This window comes from Microtus oregoni, unplaced genomic scaffold (genome assembly GCF_018167655.1).
Source record: "Microtus oregoni isolate MIOR12 unplaced genomic scaffold, Mior012 000006F_ref0000085, whole genome shotgun sequence".
NCBI classification, from domain to species: Eukaryota; Metazoa; Chordata; class Mammalia; order Rodentia; family Cricetidae; genus Microtus; species Microtus oregoni.
Window position 1 is genome coordinate 49,605,338 of NW_024543065.1, and position 25,262 is coordinate 49,630,599.

General features: G+C 41.7%; 1 protein-coding gene across 1 annotated transcript; it reads left to right on the top strand.

The window, feature by feature from the left end:
• Positions 1 to 4,475: 4,475 nt before the first annotated feature.
• On the top strand, positions 4,476 to 24,716 carry LOC121449923 (pregnancy-specific glycoprotein 22-like). Its single transcript, XM_041654584.1, has 8 exons — positions 4,476 to 4,566; positions 6,901 to 7,122; positions 7,913 to 8,158; positions 16,710 to 16,886; positions 18,195 to 18,554; positions 21,428 to 21,787; positions 22,942 to 23,301; positions 24,445 to 24,716. The coding sequence occupies exons 1-8, from the start codon at positions 4,476 to 4,478 to the stop codon at positions 24,714 to 24,716; spliced, it is 2,088 nt and encodes a 695-aa protein (XP_041510518.1).
• Positions 24,717 to 25,262: the final 546 nt, after the last annotated feature.

Genomic DNA, 25,262 nt, shown 5'->3' on the forward strand with positions numbered 1-25,262 from the left:
GGGCTGAATTAAACAAAGTGAAACAGAGGGAGGGTCTCAGTTTCTCATGAACTGCAAGGCCCATAGAGCCTGAGGAGCCATGGACTATAATCTGAAAAATTTAGGATGCAGGCTTCTGTAGGCAAGTAAATAAGGACAACTCCATGGCTCCCTAAACAATTCCCTTCATACTCTTAGATTATTCTAAGATTCATTTTTTTTTATCTTTTGTGGTCCGGTGGCTCATTTTGCTTTCTATCAAACACATGGAAACATTGGGCAAAATTATGCTTCCTCAGGGTTAGGTGAATGCCAGTCCAACTGCTTGTCTATTGTATGAGATTTCTTTACATGCATGAAGTATTGAGGGGATTTTGTGGGTTCTTCTTAAGGAAGGTCAATGTGAAGCCTTATTATGTTTAACCTTAAAGAGAAAAGCCTTGGATGGCTCTGGCCCAGGCTGGGCAGTGGCTATAAGTACAGCTAGAGGGACACAGCCCTCCATGGTGCAAGGTAGGCAGGGAGTGGGCCTATTAGAACCAGCACAGACAGTAGGGATCTGGATCCAAGATTCTCGGTCTGTACATTCAAACTTTGCCAGTCAGTTCACACATGACAAAAACTGTTTCTCCCACAGAGCACAGGAGGCTCACTATCTCTGAGCACTCAGGTCCTCTGGTATCTGACTATGATTTTTCTTCTGCTTGGTTCTCTAAGAACATAGATTGAAGGAGGAGTTTTAAAAGACCAATGCTGGTTACTAAAAGGCCTTTGCAAAGAACAAGGATTCCAGAGGAGGCATCTTCTATATGGTGTCTGCACGGCACTGCTGCCTGAGGCCAATACCACAACTGGCCATTCTAACCTTAAGGAGATTGATGATGGTATGAACCTAAGATTCAGAATATAAGCTAGCTGTCAGTATAAAATGGTCAAAGTCTGCACAAGGTGATAGATTGAACTTGTCAGAGGGTCACTGTACTCTCATTTATTTAGTATCACGAATGACAGAGGACCCTGTGAGTATGTAATCTGGCAATGACTGACTGCCACCTGAAGTGACCTATTCAACCTGAATGCTACCTGTGAGTAATTTTTGTTGCATCATGACTATAAGTGCCTCCATATAGAGGTCTGGAGCTGGAATGTTTGTGACATTCACCCATTACACAGATGCCTTGGATGATCATGTTGCCCTGATCTAGACCAAGCACATGTAGCAAGGACCAAGGTCCAAGAGGTGCAATGGGGTGGAAGGACTTCTGCCTAGAGCGACTTAGGGTGATGGACACAGGGCATATCTCAGACTCAGCTCAGTGCACTCATGATGACACAGTGGGTATACATTATACATTGTACTCCTGATGGATCAGGTGCTTGTGCGTGCTACATAAGAAATCTTCTACTACAATCTGTACCCAAGCTCTGGTTGGGACATCCTTATCTATGGTTACACTGTATATCAAAAAGTTGTTATTTTGTAGCACAAATTCTAATTGGTCTTAATAATAAAAGCTCAGAGTCAGCTAACAGAGGGTGAAAACTGAAGGATCAGAGAAGCAGAATGGCCAGTCACCAGAGTTCTTACTTCTAATGATCACCAAAGGGGTGATTCTGTGTCTACAAAGCCTTAGACTGCCTGGGTTCCTGTGTCCTCCTGCCTTATATTAATATCTCTACCCAGCCACATCACTCCTGTCTCCACCTCCCTAGTGTTGGGATTAAAGGTATGTGATCCCAAGTGTTGGAATCACCTTTGTGTGATCTCTGTTTCTCTTTTATACAAATTTATCTCATGTAGCACAAGGTGGCCTTGAACTCACAGAGATCTGTCTGCCATTGTCTCCCAAGTGCTGGGATTAAAGATGTATGGCACCATTGCCTGGCCTCTATGGATAACTAGTGGCTTATCTCTGCACCCTGATCTTCATGCAAGCTTTATATGTTATAGTATAAAAAAATACCACCACACTATTTTCTTCTCTATACCCAAATTTTTCCTTCCCAATTCTGACATTATATTTGGTTTTATTGTTTGTTCCAGATAGTTTGAATGTTTCAATCATGTTCCCCTCAGAAGTCATTTTCATCTAGGGGCAAACCTCTACATCTCATGCCTCACATCAACTAACCAACACACATAAAACTCTTTACTTATCAATGGGAAATAAGAAACCCCAGTAATCCTCCAAAAGTTTCTTTATCTAAAATGTAACTACCAATCCTGTATCTTCCTTGTCTAGAACATTGTGACATCAATAGGGACAAAGCCTTGGTTTATGGGTAGATATAGAAATTAATTCACAGCTTGTCTCGAGGGGCAAAAACAAATCTCAATCTTCTTATGAGAGTCCACATCTTTTTTGTCCTCTTCTCTTTGAATCTGATTTCTCCTGGGTGACTTTTGATTGGTCTGGAGATGTGAGGGGGTGAGCTCCTTTCAGGTGTGAGGAAATTCCCAGGTAAGGAGACTTTACTTAAGGTCAAGTAGATGCTTCTTTCTGTCACTCATTCCTTCCTTACCCCCATTTGCTAACATGATTTCTATGACCCAGAAAGAACACTCAGAACTTTGAGCCATGTTCATGTTTCTTTACCCCAAATTCTCCCAGATCCTGTCTTGTCTCATCTGGTAATTGGCTTCTGCTCTGAATCCAATGGAGCCAGAAGAGGCAGGTGATGAACAAGGATAGGAGGCCAGTCCTGAGTCAGGATGAAACAAATGTTTTAGTGATGCTCTTCACAGTGTCTGTGGTGGATATCAGAGTGTCACTGGTTCAGAATCTGGAAGGAAGGAAAAGCAAAATACAGGGTAGATGTTCTTGAGCTGTGTGATGCTTCTTAGGATCCAGCTGTGTGGCGCAGTGGACACTAACACATTTGAGGACCACAGCAAACAGAGGGCCACTCACTTGGAGAATGGGGAACTTCCTTGGAAATCTCCCTATGGAGGAGGAGGACTTAACTCTTTACAACAGGATCCTAGTTATCATCAACTGTTATCTTGACACAGCCCAAAATCAAGTGGGTGGAAACCAGAGTCTCACTGGAGTAATTCCTTATTAGTTCAGTCTGTGGACATGTCTGTGAGGGATTGCCTTATTTTGATGTAGGAGCACAAAAGCCATTGTGGGCAGTACAATTCCTATGTAGAAGATCCTTGGTTTTACAAGAAAGCTATCTCAGAGTGAGCAATAGAGGAGGCCAGCGAATGAGCCAGCAAGTATCGTGTTTTCTGCCTTGACTTCCATCAGTGATAAAAAATGACTGAGTCCAAGAAGAAAAATGGACCCTTCTCTCTCTCCTAAGCTGCTTTTACTCATGATGTTTTTATCATAGCAAGAAAAAAAAAACTAGGACTTCGTATAATGAGGAGCAGACAACACATCCATTTGAATCAATGTTCTCTGTACTCAAAATCAGATCTCCTCAGCACCCTATATGCAAAGAGAAGGAAGGATTTAGATCCCAAAGATGAACCAAAAAGTTCATTGCATCCCCTAAGTTAGTGTCTTCTCCTTTGAGTCTCTAGAGAAATGTCCTAGGACTCTTCTCTGAAATTTTCTTAGCATAAAGCTCCTCCAGAGGGTGCCCGTTCTCTGGATACAGAGTGATCCTATTTTAGTACAGGGCTTTGCAGGAAAAATCTGAGGTCCTTTATAGACAAACATTACATAGAATTAGAGTCCTGAAGAACACAGTGAACAGGATGACAGACCCTCCATACACTTGTGCTGAAGGTATCAGGTCACTTCACATTTGAATTGTTGACAATCCTTGCTATCGCCCCACAAGTTTGATTTCAGTTCTCCCATAGATATTCAGGGAGAGAAATCAAGACACATGCTCAACACTTAGAAAATGTTTCTCTGAGCTATAACCTTGCCTAGCAGACTGGATTTCATATCTGTCCCTACTAAAATAAAGCTATCTCCCAAGACCCTATTCTCACCTACTGGATGCTTCTTGTATCTGAAATCACCTTTCTGCAGAGCAAGCCTAAAGCCCCATCCCTCCAGGCATCTCTCTAAGGGAAGACAGGATTCCCACTGGAGAATTACCTAGACAAAGTCCATAGGAGGCTCAGGAAAATTGGAGAGGACATTGACTTACCTAATGTACAGCTCAGCCAACACATAATGCTGAAAGTTGGCTTGAAGTTCTTTATAGAAAGAACAGTCTTTTCAATGACACACAAGTCACATCTTCCCCAACACTGAGGAAATGAAACTCATAAACTTCTCCCAGGACTCTGTTCTAGATCAAGAATTTGATTGGCGAAATTATTAATAAAGGCTTGCTCTTAATCCCTTGTCATCATTCAGCTGGTCCCTTTCCATCCCTCAGAGACATTTCTGTCACCTTCCTTACAGGAGCAAATCCCACCTTCCCAGAGCACTGAGAACAGTGCACATTGGGTACTTAGCAAGGCCTCTCTGTCAAAAAGACCCATAGGATGGATAGAGGTTCCTTCTTTGGTTCACAGACCCAAGACCATGACACAGCAGATGTCAGGCCTGGATGAACTATTGTTCTCTGAGGGCATGGGGATGTTTATCAGCATTGTTGCTAATGTGTTTCTTGGAGGTGAAACATAAACAGAGAACAGTTGAGAGGGATGTGGGGCAGCACTGAGAGTGGTAGGAACAGAGCAATGCCTTAGACTCAGATCTCACCACCTGACACCCACTTGAGTATGCGAATTTCTACTGCCCTAGAGGAAGCTCAGATCAGAGGGAGGAAGAAGAGCAGAGGCTGGAGTTGGGCTGTAACTGAAGCTCTTCTCCTCAGAGGGAGAGAGGCACAGTGAGAAGAGAGATGGAGATGTTCTCTGTGCTTCCCTGTAAGTGGTGTACCCTATGGCAGGGGCTCCTGTTCACAGGTAAGAATACCAGCTCTCTGGGAAATTATCGAATTGTTTTAGTCTATAAAGAAAACGGAATTCTGAGAGAAGAATCAAGATTTCCAGAGTCATGTTCTCTCTCCTTCTGCTCCTCATTGGCCTTCGGAACTCAGTCTGGTGCTCCAGTGTGGGTTTCTGTCTCTATCTCCATCCATCGCAAGATGAAGGTTCTATGGTGATATGCAAGATATTCATCAGTATGGCTATAGGACAGGGTGATTTCAGGTTCCCTCTCCTCATTGCCCAAGGAAGTACCTGGGGACATCTCCCTGGACACCTGCAAACCCCTCTAGAGTCAAGTCTCTTGCCAACCCTAAGATGGCTCCCTTAATTAGGATATATACTTCCCTGCTCCTATATCCACCCTTCCTTTATCCCAACCATTCCATTTCCCAACGCTCTCCCCATCCTCCCCTTCTTACTTTTCTCTCCCCATTTCCCCTTACCCCCATCCCACCCGACCCTCGAGTTCCCAATTTTTGCCTGGCAATCTTGTTTACTTCCAATATCTGGGAGGATGACTATATGTTTTTTTTTTTGAGTTCACCATCTTACTTAGCTTCTCTAGGATCACAAATTATAGGCTCAGTTGACCATGAGGGGTGCACCCACCCACTGAGACAGTGGGGCTGATCTATTGGGAGCTCATCAAGGCCAGCTGGATTGGGACTGAAAAAGCATGGGATAAAACTGGACTCTCTGAACATGGCGGACAATGAGGGCTGGGACAAGGACAATGGCACTGGGTTTTGATCCTACTGCATGAACTGGCTTTGTGTGAGCCTAGCCTGTTTGGATGCTCACCTTCCTAGACCTGGATGGAGGGGGGAGGACCTTGGACTTTCCTCAGGGCAGGGAAACCTGACTGCTCTTCAGACTGAAGAGGGAGGGGGAAAGAAGTGGGCGGAGGGGGAGAGGAGTGGGGGAAGGTGGAGAGGAGTGGGGTAGGGAGAGGGAAATGAGAGGTGGGGAGGAGGTGGGAATTTTTTCAATAAAAAATGAAATTAAAAAAAAATATTTCTGTAGTCATAGGACAAAAATATAGTGAGGGAGAGAAGTTCAGCTACTTGTAGCTGTCTGTAGACAGGAGGTGATAAATGATAAAAGCCTCATCTACTCCCTATTCAAAGTCAAACACATTGGCTGCCATTTCTGAAGCCAGGTGTTCCCTATCATGACAGGGTGACTCTCCAAATAGAATTTAGACAGTGGTGGGTCACTAAGACAAGTTAATCTGTGGAGACATGAGAATTTGAATTCAGTCTTCAGCTCATACATGGTAGATGGAAAAAACAAACTCCTTCTGGACTTTTTCTGCCTTAAAATATTTCAGAGCATGAATGTGCTCATACACACACTGAGAAGTATGCCTTCACAAGTACACACATACAATACATAAAGAAATGTGAAACCATTTAAGTCACACTTGAGTGTATTTTTTCTTGTTGCCTACAAATCTGGAGCTATGTAGGTAAATTTTTTCTCCCGCTCTCCTTTTCTCCCTTACTCAGTTCCTCTCTTCATCCATTCCTTTCTTATTTTCTTCCTGCCTACATTCTGCTTTTCATTCCATCCTTCCTTGCTTGTTTCCTTTCTTCTTTCCATTATCCACTGGTATCTAAGTCTTTTCCTAGAACTGAACCTCCGAAAAGATCAGAGTAATCGCTGACTTCACAAAGCCCTGGTTCTAGTGAATCTGACATCAGCTTATATAGAAAATGATTTAAGGGTTGACTGATACGACAAAGTATACAGAAATAAAATTTAAAAAGTGAGGATTTTCTAGAGGAAGAAGTCAGAGAGGCTTCCTCACACCAATTCGGGGCAATGGTAAATGGAAAGCCAGCCATACACCTGATCAGAGAATTCCTAAGATGAATTTCAATCAGAGGTTCTGAGGTCATGGAGTTCAAGCTGCTCATGTGTCGAGGAGGGTACAGAAACCCCTACTCACACACCTAGGCTGAGTTATGATGTCAGCTGTTCAATATTGATTGTTTTTCTCTTTTCCCTTTTAGCCTACCTTTTAACCAGTTGGTACCTGCCCACCACTGTCCAAGTCATTGTTGATTTAGTGCCACCCCATGTTGTTGAAGGAGAAAATGTTCTTCTTCATGTCCACAATCTGCCAGAAGATCTTGTAGCCTTTGTCTGGCACAAAGGGGTGACAAAGATGAACTTCGGAATTGTACTTTATTCACTGACCACTAATTCAAACATCACGGGGCCTGGACACAGTGGTAGAGAGATAGTGTACAGAAATGGATCTCTGTGCCTCCAAAATGTCACCCAGAAGGACACATGATTCCACATGCTACGATCCTTAAATAGGCATAAAGGAATTGTATCAACAACATCTATATACCTGCATGTATACTGTAAGTGATTCTATGTGAACTATCAGTGCTGGGTGGGTTCATTCCACTGGATACACACAGCATGGTGGCCTGTGCCTACCTCCCCTCTACATTGTGTCCCCATCTTTGTATTTTGGCATTTAGTGTGCGTCTTGCAGTGCAGACTTTCCTTATTTGGTGGTTAGAGACACAGGATACAGCAGAGAGCAACTCCAGTGTCAGCTCCTATTTTCTTGGGTCAAAAGGATACTCATTAGCTTTGATAATTTGACTGGAACTACAAAAGGAACAGAACAATAACAGAAAGAGTGAAAGCGCGAAGATGCAGGATCTGTAGGGGAAGATGTCATGAAGACATCATGACAAAACTATCCTACTGTAAATTTGAGCAGAGGTCTGACAGCAGTGAAATAGCAACATATAAGTGCAGGGACACAAATTAGGATGATAAGATACTTACGTACACAGCTAGATAGAGCAATGAACACAACTGTTCAGAATATAGGGCTTCATCTCACCAAAATGCAATGGATGGATCTCTCTCTATCTCCACTTCTAGCCTTCCTTTGGACCTGTGGACCTCTTTCCACCTCTGCCCAAGTCACTATTGAATCAGTGCCCCCCATAATTTACGAGGGGGGAAGTGTTCTTCTACTCATTCACAATCTCCCAGAGAATATTCGATCCCTTTTCTGGTACAAGGGGATGATTGTGTCCAATGATCTTGAGGTTGCAAGACACATAATAACCATGAATTCAAGTGTGCTGGATTCTGTACACAGTGGCCGAGATACAGTGTACAGCAATGGATCCCCTCTGCCCAACAATGTCACCTGGAAGGATGCTGGATTATATACCCTACGAACTCTAAGTACAGATATGAAAACAGAATTAGCACATGTGCAACTTCAGGTGAACAGTAAGTGATTCTCTGTGATCATTCAGTGCAGGGTGGGGCTTAGACACATAGGATTATGATGCCTGGCCTGTACCTCCCTTCCCTCTGCACTGTGTCTCAATGTTGGTGTTTGAGCACTAAATGCATGACACATGTTAGAGAAAAATGATCATACGTCAGACTGTATCTTCTAACTCTACCCCACACATACATGTCAAGGAAGACCTTGATGGAAAATAATTTAGCTCAGTCTCTTGGGGGAATGTAGAACAGGGAGCCCTGAACTCTGTCATCTTTCCAAGGCTGGACTACTGTGAGAGAGGAATGTTTTGCTAGACTCAAACCTTACTTTCTTGTATACCTGATAGGGAACAATGTTTTTTCCACTGTCCATATCAAACTGGTGTATTTATTAACCCCAAGTTGAAAGTGTCATAAATAAAATCCATCAACTGAGGCAGGGATCATGGAGGTATGCTGCTTACTGGCTTACTTTACATGGCTGGTAAGTCCATTCTTATATATCATCCAGTACATCTAGTCCAGGAGTGAGAATGCCTGCAATAGTCTGAACCCTTCCACAATAATCCCATATATATATATATATATGTATATATATGTATGAATATATATATATATATATATATATATATATGAAGATTGAGTGGGCAGCAGTAGAAAAAGGCCTATCTACGGAGGGGGGAGGACCTAGGACTTACCACAGGGCAGGGAACCCAGACTGCTCTGTGGACTGGAGAGGGAGTGGGAGAGGAGTGGGGGAGGGGGAGAAGGGTGGGAGGAGGGGGAGAAGGGTGGGAGGAGGGGGAGGGAAATGGGAGGCTGGGAGGAGGTGGAAACTTGTTTTTTATGTTTTTTTCTCCTTTTCTCAATAAAAAAATAAAAAAAGAAAAAGGCCTATCTATAGGCTAATCTGGTAGTGCAATTTTCAATTGATACCTTGTATTTCAAGAGGGCTCTACATTGTGTCAAGTTCATGTTAAACTACCCAGCCTAAGTGAGCCCTTTTGAAGACCTGAACCTTGAAGATCAGACTGGTCCTGACTTTCACTCAGTCCCAGTTCTGAAGAGTGCAGGACAGAGCAGAAAATTCTTCTGGGAGGTGAATTTAGGAGTTGAATGGAAACACAAAGAAAACAAACCAAAATTAAAATTAAAAAACAGAAACAATAAAAACAGATAGTAAAACCCTGGAAGTTCAGGGAAAGCATCCTCTCAGACCCCTCCAGTGTGCAGTGCAGTGTGTTCAATTTCTGCCTGAGTACAGTGAGGGAGCAGGCATGCAGATACTTGAGGGGAGATTTCCATTCTGGAAATTTGAGTAAGAAATCAACACCTATACCTTTAACTACGCAAAACCCACATGCTTAAATGACAGTGTGACTATATATTCAACAACATAAAAAGCAAAACATCACCACCTGAACCTAGTGGTTCTACAACAGCAAGACCTGAACATTCCACCATAGATGAAGTAGAAAAAAAACCTAAAATAATAGTATGAAGATAATAGAGGCCCTTAAAGGGGAAATGAAGGTAAAAACAAACAAATATTTGGAAGAAGTCAATAACTCCTTTAAGAAAGCAAGAAAGCCAAGATAAACAGTTGAATGGGTGAAGGAGACAGTTTAAGAATTGAAAATTGTAATAGGGGCAATAAAGAAAACAGAAACCAAGGGATTTCTAAAAATGGAAAATATAGAACAGGAACTACAGATGCAAGCATAAACAACAGAATACAAAAAAATGAAAGAGAGACTCTCCAGCATTGAAGATACAATAGAGAGAATTGATTCATTGGTCAAAAAAATGTAAAATCCAACAAATTCTTAAAACAAAACATCAGTGATATCTAAGAAACTGTGGAAAGATCAAATCTAAGAATATTAAGGATAGAAGAAGGAGAAGAACTCAAACTTAAAGGCACAGAAAATATATTCAACAAAATCATACAGGAAAACTTTTGCCAACCTAAAGATGGAAATGCCTATGAAGGTACAAGAATTTTATGGAACACCAAATAATCTGTCCCCCCAAATCATACATTTGCCACATAATAATCAAAACAGTAAACATACAAATAAAGCAAGAATATTGAGAGTTGCAAAAAAAAAGGCCAGGTAACCTATTTAGTCAGAACCATCAAAATTATACTCAATTTTTCAATGGAGATTCTGAAGTGCTGAATATCCTGGACAGATATTTTGCAGACATTAAGAGATCATGGATGTCAGCCTAGAATACTTTACCCAGTGTTGCTTTTAATCACCAAAGACAGAGAAAACAAGTTATTCCATGGCAAAAATACATTTAACCAATATCTAACCACGAATCTAGCCTAATAGAATGTATTAGAAGGAATTCTCCAATCCAAGGATGTTAGCTACACCCACAAAACACAGGCAATGGAAAATTATACAACAGCACATCCCAATGAAGAGAAACACAATCATATTACCATCACCAACAACAAAACCAAGAATAACAGGGATTATCAATACCTGATCATTAATATCCCTTAATACAATACACTCAAGTCACAAATAAAAAGACACAGGATAACAGGATTGAAATGAAAACAGGATACATCCTTCTCCTGCATACACTGAATACACCTGAACTTCAAAGACAGCTATTACCTCAAAGTAAAGGGTTGGGAAAAAATTTCCATTCAAATGGATCTAAGAAACAAGCTGGTTTAACTATTCTAATATCTACCAAAATAGACTTCAAAATAAAATTAATCAAAAGAGATGAAGAAAGATGTTTCATAGTCATAAAAGAAAAAAATCCATGAAGATGAAATCCAAATTGTGAACATTTATGCACCCAAGACGAGGGATCCACATTTGAAAACGAAACCTTACTAGCCAGGTGGTGGCACATGCTTTTAATCTAAGCACTCTGGATGTTTGTGATTAATCTTCTGCCAGGTTCAGTAAAAACAAGGATCAAAGGCAGATATTAGAAAGACAAACAATGATTGAATGAGGTATTTGTAATGGTCAAAGGTCCCACAGCAAGTAATCCCTGTTATCTTTGCAGCACTGTTACACAAGGCCACTATCAGATGCAACAATTTTAATCTCATTGAAGTTGATGACAGTAGCCTGAAAGCCTATATGTTAGTGTCAGAAAAAAACCTACCTGTCGGGGATAAATGGTCAAAGCCTCTCAGAAGATTATAGGCTGAAACTGTGGGAGGGCAAGTGGGATTTCACATATTCAGTGTGACAACTGACACAGGATCCTGTGAACATTTAATATGGAAATGAGTGACTTACAACCAAAGTGACCCAATCAACCTGAATGTTAACTGTGAATAATTTCTGTTTCCTCATGGCTATAACTACTTACATACAGAAATATACAGCTACACTCATCCACTCTCGGGTATTGATAAAGATTCCCCCTCCTCCAGGTAACTAGGCTGCTCTAGCACAAGCACATGCAGCAAAGTTGAGCATTGAGTTAGAATGGGGGGGTGGTCGTTCTTGTCCTTCCAGAAAAGCTAACGGTGATGAAGTCAAGGAACATCTCAGACTCAGGCTCAATTCACACATGATAGTTCATTGAGAATGTTTGTTATGCTAGTGATTGATTAGGGCTTGTGTACGCTACATGAGTACTCTTCTACTAATCTAAACCCCCAGTTCTGGTTGGGATCTGTCCAACTGAGGTAAAAAAGCCAGATATCAGAGCTGCTATACATGAGGATTTTTCCATTTCTTTGGAGACATCACATGTGGCTTTATTCAGTATGCTCTATCATTCAGGTGATGGGATAATATCCATCTCAGATAACCACATGAATGCAAGGTTAAACCTCAAGCTCTTCCACAAAGTTGCTTCAATACTGTTTGCTTAACAGTGGAGAGCCCCAGATATCCTGACAGGAGTTATTTATCCAAAACTTCATTACTAACATTTGTAAATCCTATATCTCCCTTGACTAGAACTCAGTCATTAGTGTCCATGGGACCCAAGTGAAGAAAATTACAGGTCTTGAGTAGCAGATCACTGAAATGACAGCATTGACCTTTGGGTGAAGCCTTGGTTTGATGGACAGATATAGAAATTAATTCCCAGCCTGTGGGACACAAACAAATACCAAACCACTTTTGAGATTTCAGCTACATTTCTTTCTTCTCTCCTTACATCTCTGCTTTCTCTTGGCTCACCTTGGACTGTATTGGAATGTGAAGTGGTGATGGGGCTTCTCCCAGGATGGAGAAACATCCCACGTAGAGAAACTTTACTTAATGTAAAGTAGACTTTTCTTTCTGTCACTAACTCATGCAATTACCCCTTCCATCTGCTATCATGGTCTCTATGACCCAGAAGACATACTTAGAACTTTGACCCATGCTTATTTTCCTTTACCACAGGTGCTTCCATTTCCTGCCTTGTTTCAGCTGGTATTTGGCTTTTGCTCTGATTCCAATGGAGTCAGAAGAGGCAGGTGATGGGTGTACCTTAGTGGACTGTTATAAGTCAGGATGAAACATGTCTTGATGATGCTGTTTCCTTAACACCACATGATATCTTTTGTGGACATCATTGTGTCCCTGATATTAGTATCAGGAAGTGAGAAAAGTGACACTCAGTGTATGTGCCTTTGGGGTCTATTCTGGCTCAGATTTGACCCGCACATGTGATGACCATGGCAATCTAAGAGGGGTAGTCACTTGAAGAATGGGGAACATCCTCTGGAATCTCCCTATGGACTTAACAGTTTGAAACAGTGTCCTAGTTAGTATTAGCTATCATCTTGAGATTGCCCCAAATCACTTTATGTGAAAAGAGTCTTGAGGCACAGGCCACATTAGTTACAAAACCTGGTGAGTGATCTACCTGCCAGCTAAAATGCAACACTCCCTAGATTCTATTTCAAAGGACCCCTCCCACCAAGTAAACTGTCCCAAATCAACTGCATTGCTCTTGGGCATTGTCCCTGCTTCTGGCTAAATTTTGATGCATAGGCATAGGTCACATCAATCAGAAGAGTTGCAGGCCACAAGAGTAAGAACAGAGTCCCCATGCTGCACCTAATGCAAAGCTAACTTTCTAAAGACTAGTTCCGAACCTCAACAGTGACTCACTTACAGATCAGAGTAAAGAGTTGGAGATTTTGCAATTAAATCTCCTAAGAAGCTAGATGGTGAATCTGTCCTACTATGACAAAATGACTTCAAACTAAAATTAATTAAAAGAGATGGAGATGGACATTTCATATATTCATCAAAAAACAAGCCTAGCAACATGATGATTCAATTCTGAACATCTATGCCACAATACAAGATCATCCACTACTGAATTTTTAAATTAACTTTACAACCAGTCAACTCAGGGAAGTTGTTTTTGAGCATTAGGAATTCCCTGGTCGAATTTTGGGGTTCAGTTATATAGACAATCATATAATCTGCAAACTGTAATACTTTGAGCCAAACTGGACTCTCTGAACGTGACGGACAATTAGCGCTGACTGAGAAGCCAAGGACAATGGCACTGGGTTTTGATTCTACTGCATGTACTGGCTTTGTGGGAGCCTAGTCTGTTTGGATGCTCACCTTCTTAGACCTGGATGTAGGGGGGAGGACCTTGGACTTCCCACAGTGCAGGGAACCCTGACTGCTCATTGGACTGGAGAGGGAGGGGGAGGAGAATGGGGTAGAGGGAAGTAAATGGGAGGCCGGGAGGAGGAGGAAACTTTTAAATAAATAAATAAAATCAATAGTCTTCCTATATATAAATGGTAATGGGTTGAGGGAAAAATCAGTGATGAAACATCCTTCACAGTTTCTACAAACAGTAAAATTGCTCTTAGTGTAATTCTAACCCAATGTGGTGGTTTGAAAGATAATGTCAGACAAAGGGAGTAGCACTATTAGGAGTTTTGGTCTTATTGAAGTAGGTGTGTTACTGTGGGAGTAGGCTTTGGGGTTTCTTTGGCTCAAGATTTGCTTTTGTGACAGACATATTATTTCCTGTTATTTGGCTGATATAGGAATCTCAGTTAATTCTCAAGCCCTTATCTGTCCGCACACTGCCATGCTCTTATCCATAATGTCAATAGTGGAACATCTGAAACTCTAAGTAAGCCAACTCAAATAAATATGTTCCTTTATAAGAGTAATGATTATTATGGTTTCTCTTCACAGCAATATAACCCATAAGACACCAAGCATATGAAAGACCTTTATGACAATAACCTCAAGTCTTTGGAAAAGATATCAGAATATGGAAAGATCCCCCATGCTCATGGATCAGTAGGGTTAACATTGTAAAATCAGCCATCTTTCCAACAATGTAATTACCATCAAAATTCTAATATAATTCTTTACAAAGCTTCAAAAAACAATGTTCAACTCCTTAAGGAAAAACAAAAACTCCCAAGAAAGCTAAAACAATCCTGTATAATAAAGGAACTACATGAGGTAACACCACCCCTAATTTCAAGATCTACTATAGAGCTATAGTAATAAAAATTGTATTGTATTAGTATAAAAACAGACAGGTAGATCAATGGATGGGAGAAGTAGGCAGAGAAACAGGAAGGAGATTTTGGAGAGGAAACTGTTGTCAGGGTGCCAAAATAAACAATAATACAACAGAAAAGAACACAAAATCTCAACCAAGTTAGGTTAGGCTATACATTTCTGTGAATGGTTGTCTTAATAATTGATACAGGAGAGCCTAGGCAGGTGGTCTCTGGTTGTATAAGAAACTAGCTAAGGATGAGGCATAGTCTGAGCCTGCAAATGAGCCAGAAAAGACCTTGTTCTCTGCCTTGACTTCCTTCAGTGACACAATGTGACACAGCCTCAGTAAGGAAATGGACTCTAATCTCTCTTCTAAACTGCTCATTTTTATGGTATTTTCATGACAGGAAATGAAAGAAACATAGAACAGTGTATAGGAAAGACACATTGATTTGAAACAATTTGATTTGTACGCAACACATCCTGGATAATGAAGTGGTAGGTCCATGTATGTCTCTCTTAGGGTCCTCTTTGTTGTCTTGGTTCTTTCTCTGGGATTGTGAATAGTAGGCTGGCTTTCTTTGGTTTATGTCTAAAAGTAAAAAAAGACAAGATATCCTGAATAAAGTTGGAGCATGCAGGCCATGGGAGAGAGTAGAAGCAGAGTGGAGAGGAAGGGAGGGGAGCAGAGAAAAATGTATAGCTCAATAAAATCAATAAAAAATTAAAAAGAGAAATGATAGGATTGGCCAGAAAGTACATGCGCATCCCCATAACTGAGTGTTCTCTCCTTTTTATTACCAGGCAGGATTTCTCTGAGTAACCCCAGCTGTCCTGGAACTTGTTACATAGCCCAGGCTGGGCAGGATATAAGAGATGAACATGCCTCTTCCTGAGTGATGGGATTAAAGACATTTATCACCATTCCTGACTCTGTTCTGTCCTTTCAATCTCAAGAGAAATGTCTGAGGACTTTACTCTGCAATTTCCTAGAAAAGGACTCCTGAGAATGCTCTTCCTCTGGATTCATACTGCTTCCAACTTTAGTTCAGGGCTTTCCAGGACAAATCAAGAATGTTGTCTTAACCAATCCTACAGCAGAAGGAATTAGGAGTACTAAAGTGTACAGTGATCTGGATGACAGTTCCTGCAACCCACCTGTGCTGAATGTATCAGGGAAGTTGACATTTGGATTATAGACCATGTTTTTGGTAGCCCTGGACATGAGATTGCAACTCTCTCAGTGATCTCCAAGGGTAGATAGCAGTGTACACGCTCAATGCTCTGGAAATTGTTTCATTGAGCCATGACCTAGCAGAATGCTTTTTTTCTTTGTCCCTAGTAACACTGAGTTAGCTCACTAGACCCAGCTCTGGCCTACTGGTTACTTCCTTTGTGTGAGAACTTCTTCCTGCGTGGGGACCATGAAGATCTCCTCCTTCGTTGTATCTTTTGTAGGGGAATACAATATTGCCACCAAGGAGTCATCTACGAAACGGCAAATGTGATCAGAAAGGACAAGTGTATACCTAACACATAGCGCTAGAATGTTGTCCTGAAACCCTCCATAAGAAGATGGAATCCACAGTACTTTGAAGGACAAGCAGGTCATCTCTTCCCCAAGGCTGAGCACATGAAATTCCTCATACAATTGTTCCTGGACCTCTGTCCTAGTTAATTAATTTGACTGGTGCCAATGGTGATAAACCATTGATCAACATTCCTAGTCATCACTCAGTGTGTCACTTTTCACATGTCACAAAGATTCTGTCAACTTCTTACAGGGATTAAGTAAACACAAGTTAGATTGGGGGTTCAACTGTATCTCTGTGACACAAAGGCGCAAAGGCATGATAGAGGCTATCTGGTACTGAAAGACCCTAGGCAAAGCACAGCAGATGTCAGGCCTGGGGTGATCACTTTTTCTCTGAGGGCATGGGGATTCTTATCTGAATTTTCCTGTGTGCTGCTTGAAGGAGAAACATAAAGGGGAGTTGAGAAGGATGCAAGACAGCACTGAGAGTAGCAGGGACTCAAACCCTATCTCTCACAATCCATTGGATTCTGTGAAGTACTCCTGTATAAGAAAAAATCTCAGACCAGGGAGGAAGAACAGCAGAGTCTGAGTTCTGTGCTCGACCCGAGGCTTTTCTTCTCAGAGGCAGAACAAGAAGTGAGAAGCTTGATGGAGGAGTTCTCTGTGCTTCTCCAAAGGGCACGTACACCATGGAAGGGGCTTCTTCTCACAGGTAAGGATATCCACTCTCTGAGTTTGTTGGGAGGGGAACTCAGAGGCAGGTCAGAGTCTCATAAAGAGAAAAGGATCTTGAGAGGAGACTCATGTTTCTGATTGCAGTTATGGTGCAGAAGGTCCAGTGAGGGACAGAGGCTCAGCAAAGTGAGGTTCTCAGGAGAGAGGACTTGATGATGGTATGAGAAAAGCCTCAAACACTACATATTAACTGTGAATTACATTGGCTCTAATGTTGTGAAGACAGTTCTTCCACAACTATGTCAGCATGACCCTCCAAATAGAAGTTAAGCTGGGGAGGGCTAGAAAGATGTCTTAGTGTGGAAAGATATGACCATCTGAAACCAATCCTCAGCTCCCACTCAGTAGATGGAGAGAACAGACTCCTGCAGGATCTATTCTGCCCTCCACATAGGTGTTTTGGCATGCACACACACGCGCACACTCTGGTACATGTGCTCCACATAGATTTGTGGCATATATCCACATATGTACACACAGAGACACCAGCTTCACAAATACACATATATTTACATAAGAACATCTAAAGTTATTTATATTACAGTTGAATGTAATGATTGTCATAACCTCCAAACCTAGTAACTATAAAGAGAAATCCATGGAGACACATTCCTCTTTCCCTTCTTCCCTTTTTCCTTTATTTACTTGTGCCTGAGTCTTTTCAGGGAACTGAACCTACCAATAAATTCTAACTACTGCTGGCCTTACAAATCCCAAATCTAAATGGGCGATGGTGTCTAAAGCCTTTAATCCCAGCACTTGGGAGGCAGACAAGGGTGATCTCTGTGAGTTCAAGTATACCTTAGTCTACAGAAGTAAGTTTCAGGACAAGCAAGGTTATACAGAGAAATCCTGTCTCAAAAAGCCAAAAATAAAACCAAAACCAAAACCAAAACAAAATGAACTAAGAAACAAAAAGTTCTGGTTCTAGTTTGCCTGATGCCAGTTTATCCAAAGATGAAGTCATGGCTTTACTAGAATCACAAAGAAAACAGAGTTTAAAATCAGAAAGAGAGGATTCTCCAGATCATGAGTTCAGAAAGGCATTACTCCTCACACCAAAATACTCTATGTGAAGAGATATATGGGACACCAACAGGGGTGACCAGGCAGCCACCTAGGCAGAGAACTCCTAAGAGAATTTACTGATACTCTTAGATACTTTGAGCCAATACTTTGAGTCATGTTGCTCTTGTCTGCAAAGGAAGGTGACCCATAGTCACACACCAAAGCTAAATGGTGATCACACCTGTTTAATTGGTGATTTTTCTCAATTCCCTTCTAGCCTCCATTTTAGGCTTCTGGCACATGTCCACTACTGCCCATGAGACCACTGAGTCACTGCCACGCCAAGTGGTTGAAGGAGACAACGTTCTTTTGCTTGTCCACAATCTGCCAGAGAATCTTATAGCCTTTGCCTGGTTCAAAGGGCTAACAAATATGACGCAAGGAATTGCAGTATATACAGTGCACAACAATTTAAGTGCACCAGGGCCTGTGCACAGTAGTAGAGAGACAGTTTATAGCAATGGATCCCTGCTGATAGAAAATGTCACTCAGAAAGACACAGGAATCTATACCCTACGAACCTATAATAGAAGAGGAAAAATTGCATCAACAACATCTATGTACCTCCACGTGCATGGTAAGTAATTCATTGTGAACTATGTGAGCTAGGTGAGGTTCATTTCACCGGACAAATATAGGAGTGTTACTCTCTATGTGTGTGTGTGTGCACTTGTGTGTACCTACTTTTCCTATGCATTGTATCCCATGTTGTGATTTGAGCATTTACTGCAGGACACGTATGTTATAGAACAATGGCAAATAAATTAGAATCCTCCATTTGATGTCTTCTTGAACAGAGGTGGATGCATGATATATAACTCATCCAAGGATATTAACCTGTATCTAGACTCTAGGGGTTCATACTAGGAATGTTTCCTTGAGAAAGACCTGGAGGGAGTGAATATTGGGCCTGATTGAGAAAAAGATGGGATCCTTATTGAGCTGTGAGTAGAGTCTGCCTTGTCTCCAGGTCTCTGACCCATACTCAACTCCATGTATCCATGAACAACATTTTTTAAGTGTTGGATTTTGACCTCCTGATGGCAGGGAACAGTGATCCTTAGTTATCAGTCTTGTGATGTATGCAATCAGACAGTACACTGTCATGAGAGTCTTGATTAGTCTACATCTATTGGAAATCTTCTTCAGAAGGGGAACATAACTCAACAAGTGTTAACTTACTATCCTGTTGGTCATATGAGATTTCTTTCACATGAAAGTCATTGTCCCCAAGGAGAGGGACCAAGGATACAGGTTCTCCTGATAAGTGCTTCTCCTTTGGGTTCAACTCAAGAAATTCCCTCCTGTAGTCAAATGGCTACAAGATATGTTGATCTGACAGCTTCCATGACATGAGCTGCAGTTCACCAGGGATGTCACTAGGACACACAATGAACTACAGTAACGTATTTGTTCAAACCAGGAATTTCCCTAGCAGCCTTGTTCTATTCCTGTTTTTCAGGCCTGAAAATCATGGTCACAATGTTCTCAGACCTACTTACTGTTTAATATGTCTGCCACACTGCCAGGAGACCCTGTCTGTTTCCCATTATATGTGTTTCCTTTGGAAAATCCATGGTATCCAAAGGAAATCCACTAGACAGAGGTCAAAGACCTCTTAGAAAAACCATGGAGCACAGGGGCAAACCCACTACAAAGCTCAGCAAACAGAGGAAGTGGGAGCATTGTCTTGAAAATCTTGCACAGGATGAAGGAGCTCACAGTCATTTTCCAGAAATCATGTCAATTCCTCCTAAACACCCAAGATGTGAAACTCAGGATACAACCTGGGCCTGTAAACTCTGTCAGAACCCAGTCTGATGGTGATTCCAGTGAGAAGAGTTTTGTTCTTTTCCATACACATCACTCACAAGTCCCTTTGGAGTCTCAAAGGTAGTTTTGTCACCTTCTTGTTGAGAGTAAATTCCATGTTTTCAGAGCAATGTAAACACAGGGCAGACTGGATGCTCAGCGAGGTTAGTTGTACAGATTTTCCCTTTTTGGTGCTGATTAACTTGGGCCAGGTAATACAGAGTGCAGTTCCATGGTCAACAGATATTATCTTTTGTAAATGGATGGTCACTGCCCTTGGTGACCATTTTGTGTTCTATAGGACAGAAACATAAAGAGAGAAAGGCATAAGAACATGAGGTAGGACTGAAACTGGAGGTGCAGATAAGTTTTTTAAACATAGACCCACTTACCGGCCATGGGACTCTGGTAGGTGCTTTGACCTGGGGAGAGGCTCAGCTCATATGAAGGAAGAACAGCAGAGATTGGAAGGTGTTGTGGAGCAGAGGTTCCTCTGGGGCATGACAGATCAACATACTCAGACAATGGAGGCCCCCTCTGTACTCCTCTGCAAAGGCTGTATCATATCTCAGTAACTTCCACTCATAGATGAGGAGACCAGGATTTGACAGTGCATGAAAGGTGAGGACTGAACATCATACTGTCTCTAATCTCCTGAGTGGTATGAGAACACGAGATGAGTCTCAGTGTTTGTAGGGCAGAAGATACAGAGTAGGGGAGAGGCTCAGCAGTGGGACTCTCTCATTGAATGTGAAACAGTAAGGTGGGGGATACATTATTCTTGCATGAAGTTAGTAAGCATGAGCACAATATTTTGAAGACTGGTGCTCTCAACATGATGGCCAAAATAAAAAATCAAGCTGGTGTGGATCATTGACTTTTTACAATGGATATAGGCATTTTTTTGTTGTCTGACAATCTGAGACCAATGAACAGAAATCCTCTGACATTCACTTAAGTACTGTGTCCTGGACCCACCAACACATACTAGACGAGCCCTTACACTACTCACAAACAATTATAATATGTAGACATGTGTGAAAAATCAAAGAAATGGAATGATCCAATATTGTAGTCCTAAATCTGTGAGTTTCGTAAATGAATCAATGGGCATACAGGATTTTGAGACATCATTCATTCATCTCCACACATATAGGAGTTTTTTTCTAGGCATCATTATTTTTTAAAGAATTGAAGACAATTCATGGATCTTATGATGTCCCAGTTTGGACGGACTTGAAATAAAGAAAGTTAGAATGTGAACACAGATGAAATTAGCTGCATCCTCAAGATGAATAGGAAAAGAAAAACAAAAGTCAGAGAGGAAAGACTCAGAGTCTATAGGGGAAGAAGTTGGGCAGACATCACCCCAATTCCAATCAATTGCAAATGTTATCAGGGATCTGATGGCATTGAGCAGGGGCAATGTTGATGGTTGAAGAGAGAATCATACACCAAACATAGCAAGTGTGGGGACACTGAGAACATAAAGACCATGTGCTGACCTCTACCAAGTAAGACATGGAGATGCTCACCCACAAATCTAGGCTGAGCAACAGACACAGTTGAAAAAGATACAGGGCCTTTTCTTAGTTAAGTACTAATGTTATTTAAATGGATCTATTTCTTTCCTTCTAGCTTTCCTTTGGAAGTGTGGGCGCCTTGCTACCTCTTCCCAGCCCACCATTGAATCATTGCCACCATGTGTTGCTGAAGGGAGAAGTGTTCTTCTACTTGTTCACAATCCCCCAGAAAATATTGCAGGCTTTATCTGGTTCAAAGGAAAGACTGTGTCCAAGAACATTGTGGTTTCCCAGTATACACTAGGCAGGAAGTCAACTGTGTGGGGACCTACATATGGTGGCAGAGAGACATTGTACAGTGATGGATCCCTGCTGCTTCATGGTGTCACTCAGAAAGACCACGGATTATACACCCTACAAATTCTGAGGGCAGATATGAGAAGTGAAGAAGCACGGGTGCAACTTCAGGTCGACAGTAAGTGATTCTCTGTGATTGTTCAGTGTTGGGTGGGGTTAGACACATTATACTGTCATGGCCAGTCTAGTCTTCCTTCTCTTAGCACAGTGTCTCCATGTGGAGGTTTGAGCATTTAATGCTGGATACACTGTTAGAGACAAATGGCCATAGATCAGTTTTCATCTTCTGACTCCACCTGCATCAAAGAAGGCCTTGATGAAAAGTAATTCAACCTAAGATGTCAGAGTCAGTACAGTCACCTGGGGCTCTAGACCAGGGAGCCCTGAATCCTGTCATATTTCCAAGGCTATACTAAAATGATCTAGGGGAGCATTTTTCCAGTGCTCTACTCGTACCTCCTCTCAAAACTATGCTTCCTATTGGCTTGGTCTTCATGTTTGTTAAACCTGCTCTCTTGTATCACACAGGACTCCTAGCCCAGGGCTAGGAACTGTCTGAATTGGTCTGAATCCTTTTGTATCAACCCCAATATAAAAAAATATACTATAGTTTGCCCACAGACCAATCAGGTGACAGTATTTTCAACTAAAGACTTGTTTTGAAAAATGACCATAGCTTATGTCAAGTTGACATAAAACCTGCCAGCCTAGTTCCCAAGACCTTTAAAGATCTATGCCTGCCTTGAAGATCAGACTGTTCCCAGCCATCACATGTTGTAGTAAGGAGTGGCGGGCTATGTTCCTGGTACCTGGCCGCCTGCAAGGCTAGCTTTATACCTGAAATAATCCCGTGGAAACTGTATTCTTTTACGCACTGCCTGGCCCATTATTGGCGAGCTCTTTCATATTGATCTAACCCATTTCTAATATTCTGTGTAGCACCTTGAGCTGGCTTACCAGGAAAGATCTTAACCTGCATCTTTCTGGAGTGGGAGAATCTTGGCGACTCAATGACTCAGCTTCTTTCTCCCAGCATTCTGTTCTGTTTTCTCTGCCTGCCTAAGGGTTGGCTTATCAAATGGGCCTAGGCAGTTTTCTTTATTAATTAACCAATGAAAGCAACAGATAAATACAAGACCCACCTCCATCAATCACACAGGCCCATAATGAAGACTTGACCGAATGAATCCATTTGCTCAAAATAGAGGTCAGAATCTATTCACCAAGCACAATAATCCCTACATGATGGCTTTTTTCTCTTTTCACTTCCAGGCTCCATTTCACTATTCTGTAATGCTCTCAATTCTTCCCAACTCATGATTCAGTCAGTGCCTCGGTATGCTGCTGAAGGGGAAGGTGTGCTTCTCCAAGTTCATAATCTTCCAGAAGATTCAAAAGGCTTTTCCTGGTTCAAATCAATATCTAGGACCCAGTTTCACAAAATTGTAGAGTACAGCAGAGTCAATAATTCCATCACCTGGGAACCTGCACACAGAAGACAAGGGATGGTGTATAAAAATGGATCCCTGATGTTCCAGGATGTCACTGAGGAAAATTCAGGAATCTACACACTAGCAGTTTTAAACAAAGATTTCAAAATTGAAAGTGCATATGTGGAATTTTATGTGAAGAGTAAGTGACTTTCTATGGTCTCCAACTTCTGGGTGTGGCTTATCCTACTTCAGAGTCCAAATTGTCAGGATTGGGCTGTTCCTGCTTATTCCCTCACTGCATTGTGCCCTCCACTAGGGTTTGGGCCCTCACCACAGGACACATATTGAGTAGACAAATAGTAATAAATCAGAACCCCTCACCTCTGTTTACCAGCGGAGAGGAGGAACTGTTCTGGGTAAACTTAACATCATGATGTCAGCTACAACCCAGATCCTTGGAGCTCTCACCATGCACATGACCCAAAAAGATTCCATGAGAGTCAGGAGCCCTGGCTGATGAAGTCATGGGGTCCTCACAGAGAGCACCATGAATCCCTGATTCTAAAACTTTGCCTGGGTTGGATACAGTATGACATTGGGGAGGATTTTTTTTGTAACTGTTTGTTTAGATTTTCTATCAGAGACAACTAGGCAGCCTTGAATACAAAACTGCCCTGGCTGGATTCAATGTGATATTGAGTACCATTTTGTAAGTATTTATTTATGTTTGTTAGATTTCCTGTCAGAGCTGACAGGGAACAAGACTTTACTTATCGCCCAAGTCAAGAGACTGATTGTCCCATAGAGTGTAGAATCAATTGCGTACTGCCATGACAGTTGAAGTTACATAGGTCTCCTGTGTATCTCATTCTCCTGAGGTTTAGTGGGCATTTGTATGTTTCATTAGCCTATTGTTCTGATGGGCTTGTGAAATTTCACAGAAAGGTCAAAGCAGCAAGAGAAGAAACAGAAGTCAGTTACTCCAGATTCTTCCTTCTCCTGATGGGTCCAGACTAGGGAATTTTCTTCTGCAGTTAAGTAGAACAGATGGTGATGATGTCAGCAACTCCCCATCCCAAGTTCATTGCTCAGAGCTAAGCTTACCTCATGGAGAAGGCAATGATCCTGCACTGTGTATCATATTACAGGAAAACTGTTCTACAGGAAACGGGCACTAAATTAGAGTAAGACAGTATCTGGGTGGCAGATCTCAAGCACAAGGTATGCCTGTAGTCACAACTCCGAATTCTCTTTCATGAAAATTTCATAAAGTATGAATTTCAGTGGGCCTGGTCAAACTCTTTGAACTTCTGTCATTTGGTACCTTCCTTTTTTTTCACAGAGAATGTAACACAGCCCTTTGTGCAAGTCACTGACAGTACAGTCACAGGACATAGATCTGTGACCTTCACCTGCATTTCACCCGACACTGATGTCTCCATCCAGTGGATTTTCAATAAGAAGAATCTGGAGATCACAGAGAGGATGACTCTGTCCCCATCAAAGTGTGGACTCAGAATAGATCCTGTCTGGAGCACAGATGCTGGACTTTACCAGTGTGAAGTCTCCAACCAAGTCAGTTCAAAGACCAGTCCCCCAGTCTTCTGGTCATGATGAGTATGTGAGCTTTCCTCTCATTCTACAGCAGAGTGGGGGTATTACTTTATCAATGGGGTACAAAATGGAGAAAGTTATGCGGTGAAAATGGTTAAGTACTACTCAGGTACAGTCAGCATGGTGACTCCCACCTATAATCCCGGGATACACGTGTGTACAGGGGAAGGCCAGGATTTATAGTGAGGCAGTCTTAAAAAGAAAATAAAGATATCAATATAGGAAACAAAAATTCAAAGGCCTTAGGAGCTGAGGTTGTAGTTGAAATATATAGTGATACCTCAGAATTCATGGGAACTAGCTACAGGGCCCCTCAAACTTTTGGATGCTCTGAGTCTGCTGGGAAAATGGTGCCTTGTTTGCATTGAGAAAACATCCTCTGATATACTCAAATACACCCCCTATTTACCTAATTCACATTAATCCCAATGCTGCATGCGCACAATTAATCCATCTGTAGTGAGGTAGAATGGCAGGATAAGGATCTGCTCATGAATTTCTTAGGACATGGCTGGTTTCTAAATAGCTTTGACCCACTGTTTGTTT